Source organism: Halichoerus grypus, chromosome X (genome assembly GCF_964656455.1).
Source record: "Halichoerus grypus chromosome X, mHalGry1.hap1.1, whole genome shotgun sequence".
NCBI classification, from domain to species: Eukaryota; Metazoa; Chordata; class Mammalia; order Carnivora; family Phocidae; genus Halichoerus; species Halichoerus grypus.
In genome coordinates, this window is record NC_135727.1 from 111,781,497 (window position 1) to 111,800,235 (window position 18,739).

At 37.9% G+C, this 18,739-nt stretch overlaps 1 protein-coding gene across 2 annotated transcripts in view; it reads right to left on the minus strand.

The window, feature by feature from the left end:
* POLA1 (DNA polymerase alpha 1, catalytic subunit) overlaps nt 1-18,739 on the minus strand; it is a 290,758-nt gene that overhangs the window by 165,893 nt on the left and 106,126 nt on the right. For both annotated transcript variants that reach the window (XM_078065178.1, XM_078065179.1), the window contains exons 27-30: nt 10,733-10,765; nt 9,855-9,947; nt 7,805-8,010; nt 5,823-5,955 (exon numbers count right to left, since the gene is read on the minus strand). In XM_078065178.1, the coding sequence (XP_077921304.1) occupies nt 5,823-5,955; nt 7,805-8,010; nt 9,855-9,947; nt 10,733-10,765 (465 nt within the window). The remainder of the gene's footprint in view (nt 1-5,822; nt 5,956-7,804; nt 8,011-9,854; nt 9,948-10,732; nt 10,766-18,739) is intronic.

The following is an 18,739-nucleotide window of genomic DNA, read 5'->3' on the forward strand; positions in this document are numbered from 1 at the left end:
TGAGATGAGTAAGACAGTCATTAGTCCTAAGTCATCTGCTATTAGTAGATGATTCCTCAATCTGCGAATAAAATCTCTAAAATAAGCCACATGTGCCATAAGGGAGATGTGAACAGTATGAGGGAGAGAGTTTAGAGAGGCAAAGATCACTTCCATCTGAGAGCAGAAATCATAGGAGAAAAAAATTTGAGCTGGCATGTGAAGAAAAAGAGGATTTTAAGAAAAGGTGACAGGAGCAAGAACATTCTGGGCAGAGATAAAAGCAAAAGTTAACTCTCTCTCTCAAATAAAAATAAATAAAATCTTTAAAAAAAAAAAAAAAAAAAAGCAAAAGTTAAAAGCAAGAGGTACCACAAAATACAGTCCATCAGAATGGAATTCAGTATGCACAAAGGGTAGGAGGGAGATATCGAGCTCTGTGGTGGGTTTCAAAAGACAAGAGGAGGGGTGCGTGGGTGGCTCAGTTGTTAAAGCGTCTGCCTTCGGCTCGGGTCGTGGTCCCAGGGTCCTGGGATGGAGCCCCACATCGGGCTCCCTGCTCGGTGGGAAGCCTGCTTCTCCCTCTCCCACTCTCCCTGCTTGTGTTCCTTCTCTCGCTGTGTCTCTCTCTGTCAAATAAATAAATAAAATCTTAAAAAAAAAAAAAAAAAGAAAACAAGAAGCATTTAAAAAAAAAAAAGACAAGAGGAAGAAGGGCTGGGGACAGGGTGCCCCATGACTAGACCACCTCAACATGGTCTGCAGACCACTGGGGGTTCCAGATAGCCTTTCAGGGAGTCGAGAGGTCAACATTATCGTCCTAACAATACTGTTTGCACTGGTGATGCAGAAGCAATGGTAGGTAAAGGTTCTGATGCCTCATAAACATGAATCAGGGCAGCCACACTGAACTGTGCTACCACTTGTATTCTTCACCACCACACACTCAAGAGTCTCTCTCTCTCTCACACAAACACACATGCCAGTTTCATTAAAGAATGCGCTTCATGGAAGAGCAAACGTTACTAGTTTTTTTAAGCTCCTGACCCTGAACAGAAGGCTAGTATTTTATGTGACAAAATAAGAAGTACGCACAAGGCATGTCTACTGTATACTGAAGAATGAAGGTTGCTCGAGGAAAAGCACTTGTGCAACTCTTCAGAGTTGCAAGCTAAACTAGCTGCCTTGTTCATAGAACAAAATTCTTCCTTGCAAGGATGACAGGCCAGCTACTGCTATTCAAACATGGGTCTCTGGCAGACAATTTCTCAAAAAAGAATGGAGTGAGCCTGCAACTTCAAGAATAACAACGGGCAGGGGCGCCTGGGTGGCTCAGTCGGTTAAGCGGCTGCCTTCGGCTCGGGTCATGATCCCAGAGTCCTGGGATCGAGCCCCGCATCGGGCTCCCTGCTCGATGGGAAGCCTGCTTCTCCCTCCCCCACTCCTCCTACTTGTGTTCCCTCTCTCCTGTCTCTCTCTCTGTCAGATAAATAAATAAAATCTTTAAAAAAAAAAAAAAAAGAATAACAACTGGCAGTATGTCTTGCCTACGATAAAATTCAACCTTTCAAGCACAAATTAGAATTTTGGAAAACTTGTTCGCATTTATGTGAGCTTGACAGTTTCTCAATACTTAAAGACATTTCTGATGATATAGGTAGGAATATTTTAAAATGTGATTTTTGATAATGAAATGCATCAATATTTGGAAGATCTGTAAAACCCAGGAGACTACCATTTCACAAATGACCAAAGCATTATAATATCATGCATCAGTAAAATATCTACTTCAAGTACAACACAGACCAACAGATTTTCATGTGAGAATATGAAAAGTTCACTGATAAGGTTTTAGATTTCCACATTACAATAATCTTTATGAAAATGCCACTTAGATAATACTGGTGTAGAATCAAAGAAGAAAATATACAAATATCCAGAAAAAGTCCTGAAATATTTCTTTTTCCAACTATGTATTTGTGTGAAAATGGATTTTCTTCCTATACTTTAACCCAAACCACACATCACGACAGACTGGACACTCAAGCAGATATGAGAAGCCAGATGTCTTCTACCAAACTAGACATTACAGAGATTTGCAAAATTTTAAAATGATGTCACTCCTCTGGCTAATTTTTCTTTGTTTTGAAATATATAGCTACTTTTCAAGGAAAAACGTTATTTTTATAATCACATACTGGGTTTATTGCTATTTTTAAACAAGTACATAAATGCTTTAAAAGTTTCTCAGTTTTAATTTCTAACAGTAAATATTAACACAGGCCACATAAACAAAAGCTCTTACAGTCCTCAATTATTTTAAGAGTGTGCAAGTGTCCTGAGACCAGGAAATGTGAGAAATGCTGGAGAATAAAGCAGGTCTTCCAACATGGCTGCACATACCCATGTCATGTCCACTTTCTAAATCATACACTCAAGTGCAGGAGAATGCCTAGGAAATGCTCCAAGTATCTGAATCTCCTCTAACCTGCATTATGCAGAGTCTTGATTGACTTGAACGGGTAATACTGCATAGAAATCTTAATCAATAGAACTCTACTTAAAAAAGCCATTATCTTCTTCAATTGACTATACTTCAGAGCAATATTAAGAAATTCTGAATTTCATGTGACATACTTTCCAGTTATTAGATTGGGGCTATTTGGGGATCTTACAAGCTAGTTTTAGAAGGCTTGATTTAAAAAAAAAAATGCTTCCTGGCGGTTAAGGCTCAAGTTAACCAGGGCTATACAAATCAGCTGTGAAGTACTTTGTGTTACTTTATGAAAAATATCTAGGCTAAGATTGCGGTAATTCAGAAAATCACACATGATGTTTTTCAGTTGTTTTTAACAACAAGGGTTAAAATCTCTAGAAAGGCAAATCTCACCACTTTACCCCTCCACCCTAGGCTAGCCTCCTATTTTCAATCCCTCCCAAGATCACAAAAATATCCGTAACTACAGATATTCTGTCATAAGACCATCCACAACCAGTGACATAGACTCTTCCATTCCACTCTCCTTTGAAAGCGATGAAATGTAAAAACTGAATGGCTCACAAGTTTTAAACATTGCAAGTATTCAGACAGATGTTGATCAAGACACATCACCTTTGACATAAATAGCTTGCTGTAAACAGACTTAGGAATAACTATGATATAGATAGTCCTTTCATCAGAATTCACTGCACGTCTGTCAACACTGCAGAAATCCGTTTTCTTCATTTAAAAAAAAGTATAAAAATACGGGACAGGAAATATCTTTGAAAGACCATTTCCATCTTGTAAACATGGACCATGCTTTGCTTATTCAATTTTATATCCCAGAATGTAGCACTGTGCACACACACTGATGAATGGAAGAGTAGGAAATCAAGTGAATTCTTTTAATATTCACTGAACAACTGTTATTTGCCAGCTACTATGTCAAGGGAAATGGAGAAGAGAAAGACAATAAGTCACAATTTTAGCTCTGCCACAGAGAATGAAGGCACAGCCCTAATCACATTAAGTATTACTATTATTGTTATGAATAATAATGTCACTATAAATTGATAATTAGTGAAGCTGAATGATGGATACATGGGGATTCATAATACTATTCTCTACGTTTATATATAAGTTTAACAATTTTGATAGTAAAAACCTCAGAATAACAAGATTGCAGACTGTTCACGAGCACTCGGAGACTACCAGTGCGTCCGGGACTCCAGTTTCTTTGCATACTAGTCATACTGTGTCATCATTCCTATAAGATGACAGTGTGGGCGCAGTGTTCTTCTGCCAATAATGTGGTCATGTTTGTATTCAGCCTTCTAAACTCCTGACTGGAACCCCTTGGGATAGAGGGTCCACATTTCTAAGAAGGTAGATCGTGTCAGGGATACAATCTGTACAACCGATGCAAAAATTGATCAAAGGAAGACTGAAGTCATAACTCCTACTCATGCACATTTCTGAGACAGACCAAACAAAATCTGAAGGGAAATTGCTTTTGAGATGTCACAGGTGATGCCACGCCAATGGATAAACACTGCATCGCTTCAAGTGAAGAGCTAGTGCCAAAACACATGGCCTCTTACAATATTTGCTTCTATTTTTTTGTACTTCCATGTAGAAATGTCTTTTTTTGTGACGTTAAAGACATCACGGTTAAGGTGTAGGAAATAAATGACTCACTTAAGAGTAAATACTAATCCTAAGGATATGCATAGAAAATATTCATCTTCTCTAAAAAACAAAGAAATGTAAATTAAATGCAACGGTGAGGCACTGTTTCACATTATGATAGCACTATTTTATTTAAAGATCACCAATGAACTATCACCAATACAAGCAAATCTGTGGTGAACCTGGCACACACATTTTGTTATCAATGGGTATCACCCCTTTACAAAGCAATTTGGCAAGAGCCATCCAGATATTCGCATCTTTTGACTCAAGTAATTCACTTCAAGGAACCTAAACTAAGAAAATAATTCATCCAGGGCGTCTGGGTGGCTCAGTCGTCAAGCGTCTGCCTTCGGCTCAGGTCATGATCCCGGGGTCCTGGGATCGAGTCCCACATCGGGCTCCCTGCTCGACAGGAAGCCTGCTTCTCCCTCTCCCACTCCCCCTGCTTGTGTTCCTGCTCTCGCTATCTCTCTCTCAAATAAATAAATAAATAAAATCTTTAAAAAAAAAAAGAAAAGAATTCATCCAAAAGCAAAAAGATTAAGATAGAAAGATGTTCAATACAGTTATTTCCAGTATCCAAAATAATGTAAATAATCAAACAGAAATTTTAATATATCAGTGAAATATAAGATTAACACGATCATTTTAAGATAATATAGAAATGTGAAACAATCTGTTTATGTCAAATAAAAACAGATTTCAACATAATATATATTGTAATTGCTTCAGTGTAAAAATAAAAAAAATAAAATAAAAAGAGTAAGGAACCGTGCAAAAATGACAAGCATCACTTTAGCACAGGGGTATCATGAATGAGTCTTAACTCTTAAGTCTTCTATTTAATGTCATCATTAGATTCTTTTTCATTAAAATTCCTTTTTTGTATCAGCTTTGACAACGAAATCTATTTATCACAAAATGGGTAAAATGGTATTCACGAAATTAGCTTCTGAATATGTATGGGTACTCTTTTTAAATGGGGGGAAAAAAGGAAATCTGCAACCTAACATCTTATATTACACAGCACTTTGGAAACCAAGGTTTTATTTTTCAAATTAGGTAAGGAAAAATATTCCTCATTTTCAACAACTAAGACTGTCCATAAAGTCTAAATTACATAGTTGAAAAAGATAATAAAAGCACAAGTGCTCTGGCTACAAAGAAAATGCTATTGCCATCTTAATTCTAAAGAACTATCTATGTCCAAAAAAAGCTCTAAGGATCACCTTCTGTGAAAGTCACTCACACACACACACACACACACACACACACACACACACACACACACACACAGTCTCTGTCTCCATCTTTCTCTAAGCTTACAGGCCTGTCCTCCCAAACAACTATAAATGAGGAGGACTATGGAGAAGGTAATATTCTCTAGTCCCCTAAACATCAACTACATCTCTCCATAGAATCTCTGGAAATGAGGCTTCCATCAAGTAAGAAATGCAGAGAGAAGGCCCCTGTGGCTGACAGGGCAGCACCAGTGGCTGGAAGAGGAAGAGTGGTATGCTCACGCTCCATCCGTGAGTTAGTTGTTAAGCAGCTTTCATCACCAGCTAGAATTTATTTCGATTGCAAGGATGAGGTGGTTCTTCAACTAGCTGAAGGAGGCGAAAAACACATGGCAGCAGCTGGGCTCAGCAATAAATGCTACATTTACCTTGTTAATTTCAAACTGGCTCACTGGGACACTGCCATTTAGCACATTTTCTCCAATTTCTATTAACCTCTTCTGAATGTTTTCCACTATAGTGTCTCGGCTTTGATCAGAAAGAATCTGGCCAATGACAAAGCTGCAAAGGAAGAGAGGGATTCATTTTTTTAATATTATACTTTATTAATAAAGGAGAGAAAAGGAAGATAAATGCCATTAGATTAACATGTGGACAAGAGCTGTACTGAAAGCTAACATGAGGGTGAATGTCCAAAAGGCCGTTACTATTTGTTTTTTAACATTAACTCTACCAAAGGTTTACCAACCTTGGAATGTCAGGTTTGCCCTTAAACATACAGACCATTTTCTAATGCAGCAGCTAATGCTTCATACAAAATGTGGACAGAGAAAGGTATGTGTTCCATCCACAACTGTATATATGCAATTACAAAATTCACAAGCAGTTATACTCTACTCAGGTTAAAATTTAAAAGACAAAAATTTCTCTTTCCCCATAAAGCACCAAGATATTACCTCTGATACCACCAAGCTGAGATGACCATTAGCTAGGTAAGCAGAAATATAGTTCTTTATGCAAATTTTTTAAAACCCGAAGATTTCAAATTTCTCTTTCTTCAGCTTCATTATATTCCTCAGTGTTCTCCAACCTTATGCTATCCCTGAAAAACTTATTATTCTACCAGACCCCCTCAAAAAACAAGGGAAAAAAGAAAAAGAAAAGGAGTAAGGAAGCCAATATTTTATCCATTTCTGAGAAAATGCAGAGCGAGGGTTTGACAGCTGCATTATAATTTGTCAGAAAAAGAACCCTGACAAAAACATTTGTATAGCTTTAATTACTAATACATTTCTAACTCAGAGAAATTTACTTCTATTATGATGCATCTTTTCTTAGAAAACACAAAGCTGAAGAGAACACTCTAATCGACAGTCTATACAAAGTAGTTTCATCTTTGGGTACATTTGGGGGCAATGAAGCATTTCAAACTTCATTTCATAAAAGGCTAACAGTGACCTATAGTCGGATGATCAACTTTGCCTAATCAAGAGTGGTTTTGCAGAAGCAACAATTGCTCAAGCTCCCAACTTGAAAGCAAGAGGACTGGAAAACAAGTAAAAAGTGTGAATATTTGGCAATATTAAAATTAATTTAAATTTTGCTTTAAAGAAAAAAATTCTTCTATTTTCAGAATTGGGCAGGTTCATCAGACAGGAATATCTAAAATGATGGTACATTAAATACCTAAGGATTCAGGCTTTTCTAAATGGATGCTTTATAAATTAATGTGACCCTTTAAAAAAAAAAAAAACAGGCCTTAGTATCACAATTTCCAGTCTCAGATGCAAAGCTAAAGGATCAGCCATGACATTTATTATTTGAGGTACTTATGTATTTGAAAACTAGCTCTTAAATTAATCTAAGATTAGTAAGAATCTTATTTTTTTTCTTTTTCCTAGAGATTCATAAGAATCTTTACACACAAATGATATGGATGGGAACAAAGTCTCAGTCCATGGTCCACTATGAATCCCAGAATATTTAAGCTACAACACGGGAACACCTTAACAATTATGTTCCTAAAGAGGCTCTACAATGATTCAGGAACACAACACAAGGCACTTTCTAATAAGAATATGAAAGCAAAACAAAACAGACACAAGCTAACATCAACGAAACCAACTCTGTAGGGAGCTAAAATGTGAAGGTTCACCCTCACTGTGAGTTACAACTCCTAAGATGTATCTTACAGCAAGTACCTCTTACTGAGCAAATTTAGCTTTTGCTAAGTTTTAATCTACCTGAGAAATTCCACTCCAAATAAGTGAAAAGCATTAATATGTAACAACAACAATAACAAAAGAAGTTGTGTCCTTGGGCTTGGCAGAATCACAGATCTTCTCCATGTCATTAATACTCCAAGTTTTTACAGACAAACAAAAAAAGCAAAAATGAAAGCTGAACTCACTTTCCAGTTTCTTTAGCAAGATCACACCAATCTCTTCTAACTATATCTAACCCTTTCAGCTCCTGTTTGGTGGAGTAATTCCCATCCGACGTTGGCTCAACAACCAGAGCACCATACTTCTTTTTCTTCAGCAGTAGCAGAGACTTGAAAACACCATCAATGTCTATTTCAAGCAGTTTGTACAACTTGTTCACTTCACTTTTTACCTGTGAAAATTTCAAGCATTAATACTAGCTTCTCAAACATCTACCAGGGAGAAGATGAACATGCTACAAATTTCCAAGAGTTAATCTAAACAGAACTTGAATTCACACAAGATTAGAATGCATTTACTCAGGTGATATACAAAACAGTATTATGTTGAGTATGATGCAAAATCACGGAAAGAGCACAGGGACAAAAACAGATTGAAAAAAAAAAACACAGTAATATAAATATATCATCCCATTCAACCAAAGGACAGAATTGGCAGGTCCGCCCCAGGAAATTTACAAAAATTATGAAATAGTCTTTTTGAATCTAAAAACTAAATGCTTATATACTTACTTCCAAACTACTGGATTAGAGATTAGATAGTCCAACAAGTAGACACATGGCTAGAAATAAGTAAAACTTTGACTATTAAAATAATGTCTAAGGGGCGCCTGGGTGGCTCAGTTGGTTGAGTGTCTGACTCTTGGTTTCGGCTCAGGTCATGATCTTAGGGTCGTGGGATGGAGCTCCATATCAGGCTCTGCACTCAGTGCAAGAGTGTGCTTGAGATTCTCTCTCTCTCTCTCCCCCCCCCTTCTGCCCCTCCCAAGATTCATAAGAATCTTCACACTCTCAAATAAATAAATAATCTCTCAAAATAAAAATAATATCTCTCTCTCAAATAAATAAATAAAATCTTTGAAAAAATATCTAAGATCTCCCTGTACCTCCCAAAGCACCTTACATATAAGGAAATACCTATATTTTGAAGAAAAAATGACCAGTCACCTGTTCTTTATTGATAGGATCAAGGCACAGCCAATCACCTCTAGGGAAAATACACAGCTTTTTGAAGTCTAATATGAGGACAATAAGCCAGGCCTGTTCTCAGGTGAAGCCTACAGGTCATATTTCACACATATTAGTGGAGAAAGGCAGGAAGTTGTTACTTTGTAAGATGTTATCTTAGTTCTAGTTTATTGGGATAAGATCTTAACATAGCAAGTACTCAAGAAACACTTGCTAATTGTAAACTGCAATTAGGAAGCAACAAATGATTACTTTTAAATCATAAATGTGTGTACATGTATGTAGATAGGTGTTTATCCATATCAGCGTATAAAACCCATCTGAATACTACTAGAGATATATTTCTCCTCATGCATGATAATGTGATAAGTATAAATATGACCATATTTTATTTTTAAAAGATTTTATTTATTTATTTGGGGGGGAACAGCACGAGCGGGGGTGGGGGGTGGAGAAGGGGAGAGGGAGAGGGAGAAGCAGACTCCCCGCGGAGCAGAGAGCCTGACTCGGGGCTCGATCCCAGGACCCCCGGGATCATGACCTGAGCCCAAGGCAGATGCTTAATGACTGAGCCACCCAGGTGCTCCCATATTTTAAATTTAAATTTAATTTTTTTTTGCTTTCTTCTTTTATCAGAAAGTAGACACAGGGTATATCACAGGATGTGAAGCAGTGTGAACCCCCTGGCAAGACCCAGAACAGCAGCAGCCAGAGTCAAAGATACCACTGTAGCCAGGCTTAAGCCCAACATCACAGAAGTGTGAGAACATCACAGTCACCAGCCTTAGAAACAAGATGAAAACATCTCACACTGTTTTCAAAGTAAAAACGTATTTATCATTTAAGGAAAAAATACTCTTTTGAATTTTACCCTTAAAAACAAACAACTGGAGTAGAGGTTAAGAAAAATAAGAGGATGAGGAAATGAGAAGCACTGTTTATTATTTTCAGAAGCACACATGTACACATACATGAATTTATAAAGTTCCATGTTAAAAGAGAATTCACAAAAGTAGGTAAAACAGATAATTTCATCAAATTATCTCACCTTGTTCCCCAATTTATATACTTCTTCCAGATCAGTGCTGTTGGTGTTTATCATAATTGAATCTGTATCTCCATAAATAACTTCAAGATTCATCTAATAAAAAGCAAAAATTATAAAATTTAACAACAAAAACACAGTGATCATCATATACAATGAAACTCAAGATTTTCTATACTGCAGAAATTACAGGTTCTGTTGATTTTTCAAAAGTTTATGTTTATTCTTATCCATATTGTCAGAGGAGTACAATCAAAGATTAAGCTCCAATAAACGAGAAAGGAAAGTCACTGTCACATTAAGAAAATCTAGCTAATTTTCTTAAAACAAATAGCAGAGTGGCAGGGGAAATGTCTAGTTTTCAACTGAAACAAACTGTGGAACTGAATAATATAAAGGAGGATAAGAAACTAGGAAAGGGGGTGTCTATACTTATCCACTGTACCATTAAGCTTAGTGGTCATGGCAATTTATAAAGCAGAAACATAATGCGTTTTTAAAATTCAGGGGCACAAATCCATATGAAATTCTTCACAGTTTCAAACAGTATTCAGTAGAATATGAAGAATGCCAAAAAAAAAAAATCAATCATAACAAACAACACTAGAGCACATACAGTATAAAGGCCTGGAAGTAAACTCTAATTAGCACTGTTCCTAATTTGCTTGAAACACTCACATATAGGCTTCAAGCAGCGGCTAGATCATATCAGTGTTAGTAAAAGAAAAAAGCTATAATCCATTAGGAGGGATTATAAACGTAAACTAGGCATCCTAAGAAGCCATTTCCAGTCTGTTTGGGTTACAATTTTCCTTGAATACAAAAACGTCATGAGGTATGATATTTAAGAGTCATTGTATAATGAAAATGCTCAGCATTACCTTCTGTACCATCTCCTTTGTATGCATCAAAATCTAAATGAAAGAAAAAGTCAAGATTAATGCATTACATAGTTACAAAACCATAAACATAAGTACAAAGAGACAGATAACCCAATGACTGGTCATACATTTTAAAGCTCTTCATGGTTTTCTAACTACAACCCTCAAAATAACAGTAATATCAACATAATCTAAAAGTAAGTTGGCCTCTACATTGATCCTTAGCCAGAGATATGTAAGTAGCTCTACATAAATATCTATTTAAGATTTATGTAAAGATCTATTTTTAATAAACATGCATAATAAAAACATCCCTTTATTATATGGCAAAAAGGCAAACTCTTCTCATTACTAGTATTTAGAAATAACTGCATGGCTGAAAAACAAAAGCTTAACAGAGCATTTCAAATCTGGCAATTCTTACCCATGGTATTCAAAATCTTAACAAGTGAAAAAAATATATATGCAGTAGATTTAAATTTCTTCTCAAGACTGTAGATTTCCTGAAGGCAGAGAGTAGACCTTCACATATTCTCTGGAGCTAGCCCAGTGCCCAGTACAAAGGTGGGGCTCAATAAATATTCAGTGAATGGAGACAAACATCTAGATAATATGTGTAGACAGGACTGCCCCTAGACCCATATAGCCTGGAGACATGTATTACAGAGCCCTGTAAATCCTGAACTTAGATTATCTTTTACATCTACCCCTTACTTTCCACTTCCACTGCTTCCTCTCCTTTATTACAGTCTCCTCATTTTGTTCAGGCATTCGCTGTCCTATGTTCTCAGAGAAGAAAGCCCTTCCCTTGTCCTGGGGGTGGTGAGTGGTGGTGAATATGGATTAGGGCAATTGATGTTTTTTTTTTTTTAAAGATTTACTTATTTATTTATTTGAGAAAGAGAGAGAGAGAGAACAAGCAGAGGGAAGAGGGAGAGGGAGAAGCAGGCTCCCCGTGGAGCAGGGAGCCCGATGCGGGGCTTGTTCCCAGGACCCTGGGATCATGACCTGAGCCAAAGGCAGATGCTAACCAACTGAGCCACCCTAATCAATGGTTTTAATAGTGGCTGTAGACTGGAATCACCTGAGGAATCTTTAAAAAAAAAAATACCAATACCAGCCCCGGCAATTTTTTGAAAAAGCTCTCCAGATATTTATGTTGCAGGCAGGGCTAAGGACCAATGGCCCAAGACAATCATGACAATGCCATTCTGAAAACGGTTTTCAGTTGACAGTCTGTCCCCTTCCCAACTAGACCACAAGCTCCTGGAGGCCAGAGCACATGTTTGTGCCTAACTCCAGGCTTCACATGTGACAGGTGCTGAAAAGACCATTTGTTAGTTGACTGATGGGTCTTATAGTAATCCCAATTACTTTCCTGAAATTCAGTTAACTCCTAAAAAACATTCACTCTCCTCCACTTCATCTTCACTTTTAAACATCTCAATTGTAGGGAAATGCATTGTGGGAGACTATCTGACAATTCCTTCGGGAAGAGGGCAATAATGAGATCAACCAAGTTAATCACAGTGAGGACAGAACTACTCATCACAAGTCCTCCTCACCCTCCCCCCTTCCACCCCACCAGGCTTCACCTTCCTCATCACAACAGACAACTCCACAAGGTAACCATTACTAAGTAAAATACCTCAGACGCAGCCTGTCAACCTTTCACTGCAACTCAGCAATATGCAGGAACCAATTTCCTCTACTCTTCTTTCACACCATGAACGAAACCTTATGTCACCCTTGAGTGTACCTCCAATGTGTACTGGCAACAATCAGCTTTCAGATCTACCACCCGCCTCTATTCTCTCCCGCCACCAACTCACAACCATTTCCACACACAACCTGAGGGCTGCTACCAAAATGATTTTCTCTTTGACAGCAGAAACCTGGTGTTGGATCTTTTGCACAAAAATGGTAGAAAATGAAGCAAAACATAAAGACTATACTGCAACTGCTTTTTTCCACCTAATATTTTATCTTAGAGATTATTTCCTATCTACACACACAGAGCTGCCTTATTCTTTTTTAATGGCTATACAGTATTCCATTGTGTGAATCGATCATGATATATTTAACCAGTGTTATAGTAATAAACATGTAGGTTGTTTCTGATCTTTGCCTTTAAAACCATACTTCAACAAATAATCCATATACATAAACTGCCAGTAAGTAACAAGATGAACTCCTATAAGAAGACTTATTGGGTTAAAGGTTATATGGGTTCAAATTTCTTACAAATATAGCCAAATAGCTCTCCACAGAGGTTATACCAATTTCTGAGGATAGTTTTATCACCATCTTTCCAGGTAGCTGATGACTATGCTCCATTTCAGGTTCAAGGTCCTCACCAGAGCGCGTAAACTCTTCAGTCCATTCTATAGGCGACAACCACAACCAGGCTGACCCTGACCTCTCACGCTTCTTCACTGAGCACTTCTACATGGTGGGTACCATAGTGCCCTGTCCAGACCAATGCTTACCCAAGTGTTAATGAGCAGGATCACCTGAAAGCCACCCTTGATTCAAACTGCTCACTGGGGAGGGCTCAGCTGTTAGATACCCTGTGGGCTAACAAATTGTTAGTATGTAGCAGAGGGCCTGGTGCACAGGAGCTATTAACGATTATTTGTAAAATGCTGAACGAATAATCCTAAAGAGTGGGCAGTATTACAAACCCCATTTTATAGATGAGTAAAATTAGGCCCTGTGATTTTACCCAAAATAACAGAACTAGTCAAGAGCTTGATCTAGAAGCTGGACCTTATGTCTCATTTTCTTTTCAGAATGTTTCAGTGCTTGTTAAAAAGCCCGTACCACATGACTATTCTGCAAGCCAATAGTCAAAAACTTATACTTCACAGGTATTTTCCCCATTAAGGAAATGCATTTTTAAAAGAAGTCACAGGTATCAAGAAAAGTCTACTGGACACATGGTACAGTGATTACAAGATGTCCGTTCATAAGTTCACTTCAAATTGACAAGCCTAATATTAAAGCTACCCATTCTGACAGAAAATCATTTTATAAGTGCCAACAGCTAGAAAACAGGGCTATAAAGGCTTGCTAAATTCATTAATAAGGCAGTCTGCAGTTATCTGATTTCACAGCAACACCTGCATATTTATCTACTCATTACCAATTGGATGATGGAATTTTTTCAAGCACATTTCAAAAATCTGCCAACTTCAAGTGTAAAAAAATAAACTTTGTGGTTAATTTTTCCCTTAACAAAGTACAGCTGTTGAGAATAATTGTTCAAGATCTTACCCTGTAATGTCAACTGCAGCAGAACAAAGAGTATTTAATTAGCAAATCTATCCAGTAATTCAACACCTATTATATAAAATGCCTTCGTGATTTTATTCAGGATAATTTGCTAAGAGGGTTATTACTGACATTCAGATGGAATTTAAAATTCCTACGCAAGTCGAGTCATAATAGCAGTAATGATCTCCCCAATCAGGAGATTCGGTGTCACACAAGGCTCTCTTGCAATGCAGCAGCCGATTTCCTGACTTCTTAATTCCTGGGCTCAGCTCAGTGAGAGCCCTTCGTGCCGATATTTCAGTCAGCAATACATCTTTAATGGGACTCTATTAAAATAACTAGAACAAAAATGACTTTTTTTTTTTGGTTAAAAAGAATGACAGCACTGCCATCATATCAATCATTGCAGGCTTTGCAGAACAGTGCCGTTAGGGGAAAAGAGGAGGGGGAAACAGGAAAGGAGTGGGGCTGGGGGTGGGGAGAGCAATAATTAAAATAATACGAAAAAGTGTTTTAACCCCAATCTGAGCCTCTGAAGGCTGGTGGAGGGTGGTGGGGACTAAAAGGAAATGTAAAGTGTATTTTAAAAAACTCTTTCCTAAAGAAAATAATGTATTCAGGAATACACCCACAATGAGGTTTACTAAGCAGAAAGAGCACGTTTCTGATGCCGGGTTTAACAGCGGCTGCGACCTAAGACCAACTTCTACTGACATGTATATTTACAGCTTCTCCTGCCAAGGCCAGGATAAAGCTGGGGTCCTTACTTTTTGTCATGACAGAATACAGGTGTCTGTCAATGCATTTAAAGGTTAGGAAATGGTTTTAAACACTATTATAGACTAAAACTGTGCTTATTAATACTAAATGAAAGCGAGAAAACACCAATTTTCCATGGTTAAAAAAAAAAGTTTCAAGCTCCTTTTCCAAAAGCACAGGTCTATTACAGTGACATCTACTAACAACAAGAAAGCCACTTTGATGATCTATGATGGCAGACGATGCGGATACTAAACACAACAGAAATCCTACAAGTTAAGAAAATGTTGGGTAAGGTCAAATCCTAAACAAATAATGCATCAACAGAATGACAACTGAAATCTCAATGGCTTTAGGATTCTTCTGTTACCAATGACATAAAATTAGAATTAAATTCAAAAGTTTTTTTTTTTAAATACATTAGCATAACAGGGGTAGCAAAATGAATGGTTCTGAAGGATAGGGAAGAGAAAAGTAGAAGAAATATAAATATTATGATATTTGGTAATCCAACCATTATCTAAGCTTTCCTAGTCCCAATTTCGGCAGTTTCCAAGCAGGACTCTGTGTTACTCAGTTCTCCCACTTGGCAAACATTTATTTCATCCTCATTACATTCGACTGCCTTTTTCTTATTTTCCTATCCCCTGTTATTCTTAGGTGTGTGTCTTCTCTATAAGATGTTCAAGGAGGATAGACTATGGATTTAATAAGCACCCTACTTTCGTCCTCTACCATTTAACATTCCTGTCTGGGTTCCTTACTGCCTTTAAACCTGAGTTTTACCTTCTTTAAAACTGGGGAAAAAGTACCACCCAGGTCCCTGAGATACGTGGGAATAAAAAGAACTCTATGCTGAAAATGCAGATAGCAAAGATAAAACATTATACAAATCTGAGTTTAAAGAAAAGTCAGGAGTCTGAAATATGAGTACTGGTTTAAACTGCCAATTAGTAGCTCAGTGATTTGCGAACCATCTGGGTTCCCTCTCTAGGTCTTAGCATCCTCATTTAAAAAATGAAGAGGCTGGGATTCCTCCCCAGATCTAAAAATCTAGAATCCAAGTTTGACATGTAGAAACACCTCTATCCTTCTATCTGGTTGTTTTGTCTTTCAACCACATTCATTTCTTTAGTATTAGGAAAAGGAGGCACTAATACGTCCAACAAAGACCATCAGCATTACAAGAATATATATCCGTATTCAAGGTTACTTTTCAAGAGCTATGTGGTTGTAAAATAACTAGAAATATGTAGGCTCTCACAAGTTGTCTGCATATAGCTTAATGCACTTAATATAAGTGAGTGGGTATATTTACCATACAGAAAACATTCGACACCCTCTGTTGAGATCTCCCCCTCCCCCAGGAGAATACATACACATCATCTACATATATACATCAGGATTTCTCAACCTCAGCACTATTGACATTTTAGGCCAGAGAACTTTCTGTCATGGGGGGCTGTCCCTGGCCTCTACCCACTAGATGCCAGTAGCATGCATGCACGCACATGGACTCTTCAGCTATGACAGCCAAAATGGTCTCCAGATATCGCCAAATGTTTCCTGAGGGACAAAACTGCCCCTGGTTGAGAATCAGTGATATACTGAGGACAGCATTTTCTTTCTCCAAGTGCATATTCCACTGTCTGTCCCATAAGAATTCCTTCTAAACCCCATCCATCTCCTCCAAACCCTCCCTGGCTCCAAACAGGATAAATGGCCCCTCCAAGAGCCTCAAACTAAAATAAAGGGCTGACTTCCTTTCTAATCCAATGAGCTAACAAGTCTCACATGAGATTCTTCCTGCCGACGTGTTCTCCCTCCTTCAAGTCCTCACCACTCAGTCTACCTGTCTCCAGCATCACTATTTCAAACCATTCTTCACACTTTGCCAGTGTTCTTTCTAAAACATACTCTTTGCAATGAAATTCAAATCCCTTAGCTTATATAGTTGAGGCCCACCATACCTTCGAATGCTTCCCACATGCACCCTTCAATCCAGCTTTCCTGAAATATTTTGATTTCAGTGAACAAGCCATGCTCTTTTCTTGCTTCTGTGCTTTTCACATGCTGTTTCCCCACAGTGGTCCAAAGTGTGGGTTCAGAAGTTAGGCTGTGTGATGGTTAGTTTTATGTGTCAACTGGGCTAGGCCAATGATATCCAGTTATTTGGTCAGACACCAGTCTAGATGGTGTTGTGAAGGTATTCTTGTTTTTGTTTTGACATGAGACCAATATTTAAGTCAGTAGACTTTGAGGAAAGCAGATTATCCTCATCATAATGTGGGTGGACCTCACCTAATCACTTGAAGGCCTTAAGAGAGAAAGGAATGAAGTCCCCCCCAAGGAAACTGCAGACTCATGTGCTATGTGTTTGAGTCTTCAGCCTGTTGACCAGCCCTCCTGAGATTTCAGTCTTGCCAGCCCCTAGAATCCCATGAGCCAATTCCTTAAAATCAATCAATCCATCAATCTCTCTCTTTCCACCTCCCCTCTATACACACACACCCCAAATTGGTTCTGTTTCTCTGGAGAACCCTGACTGATACAGACTACTAAGTTCAAAGTGTAACAGCACTGCTTACAAGCTGTGTGACCTCAGGCACACAATATAACCTCTCTGTGCCCCCAACACCTGACTGTAAAATAGAGATGATAACCACACCTTCCTTACAATAGGGCTGTGAACATTAAATGTAATACATGTAAATTCTTTTCTATAGTCCCTGGTACATAAGTGCTCATAAATGTTAGCTAGTATTATTACTTAACGTCTACTTATTTTACAAGGAACTTTACACCATCAGAACAACCTCCCTGGCCTTCCCAGCTAAATGGTATTAACGAATACATTAGTCTAATGTAGCCCTCAAAGTACTCTGTGTATACCAGAGCACATCACTCTATTACAAAGGTAAGTAAGACACTATAAGCAAATCATAAGCAGAGATCATGTCTTAGCTATTAAACCTGACACAATGCCTGGCACATAGGATTTACTGAATTACTTCAATAAACATATATTTTTTAAGTTCTGATAAAAGGAAGCAAACCCAAGTGGTCCAACATGAGAAGAGCAAAGTCCTAGACTGATAAGTGCACCTCCACAACCAAAGGACCCGAAAGCAGTTGCAGAAAGCGGCTATTAAACCCACACGCAGCATGCATTTAAAAGCTAGCTCTTTCCATGCAAGAAGCAAAGAGCGAATCAGTTTTAACCCCACCTTCAGGCACAATGCATGTTAGATAAACAAATATTCACTCAAGAGAAATGAATGTCTACCCCAGTGATAAAGGCCCATTAATTATAAACTTGACTGAAAGTGTAACTCTCCCATACGGCTCATTTCCAGATAAACTGATTTTGTTTTAAATCCATAATTCACAACCTAGACCTTCTGACAGCTCATGTGTAAAGAATATAAAACACGCTGAATAAACAAAGCTTTCTGATAGGTGTCTCCTCCCTAACAGATACACTGAGTGATATTTATGAGTATCTCTCAATTACTGCCCTAAAATGTGTCAAGGCTCTAATTTTGACTTAAAAACTTAAAATACTACAATCTCTGGCTTCTAATATGTTAAATGAGAAGTGAACTTCTCCCTTGTCTTCTAATTCCTTGCCCCGAAGATTTATCTTGTGCGTTTTTCTTAAAAATCCACCTTACATTTTGACTTTTAAAAAACTGTTTTCACCTTTAAAGAAATCTTCCTTTCACAACATTCTTACTCTCTATTCCTCCTCCACTCCAACCTCCAGCTCAGAAACTCACGTCCCCTGTGTTTCACTTGAACTTCTGGGCATTATTGCCATACTTGGCACAGGACCCTGGAGAGCTTGTAGAGCTGGCTTTAAAGCACCCTTGAGCCAAATCTACTCACCGACACAAGAGTTCAAGTATGTGCCTACACTCTTAAATACTAAATTTCCAAAAAATACCCAAACCCTAAGACACCAAGACTGAA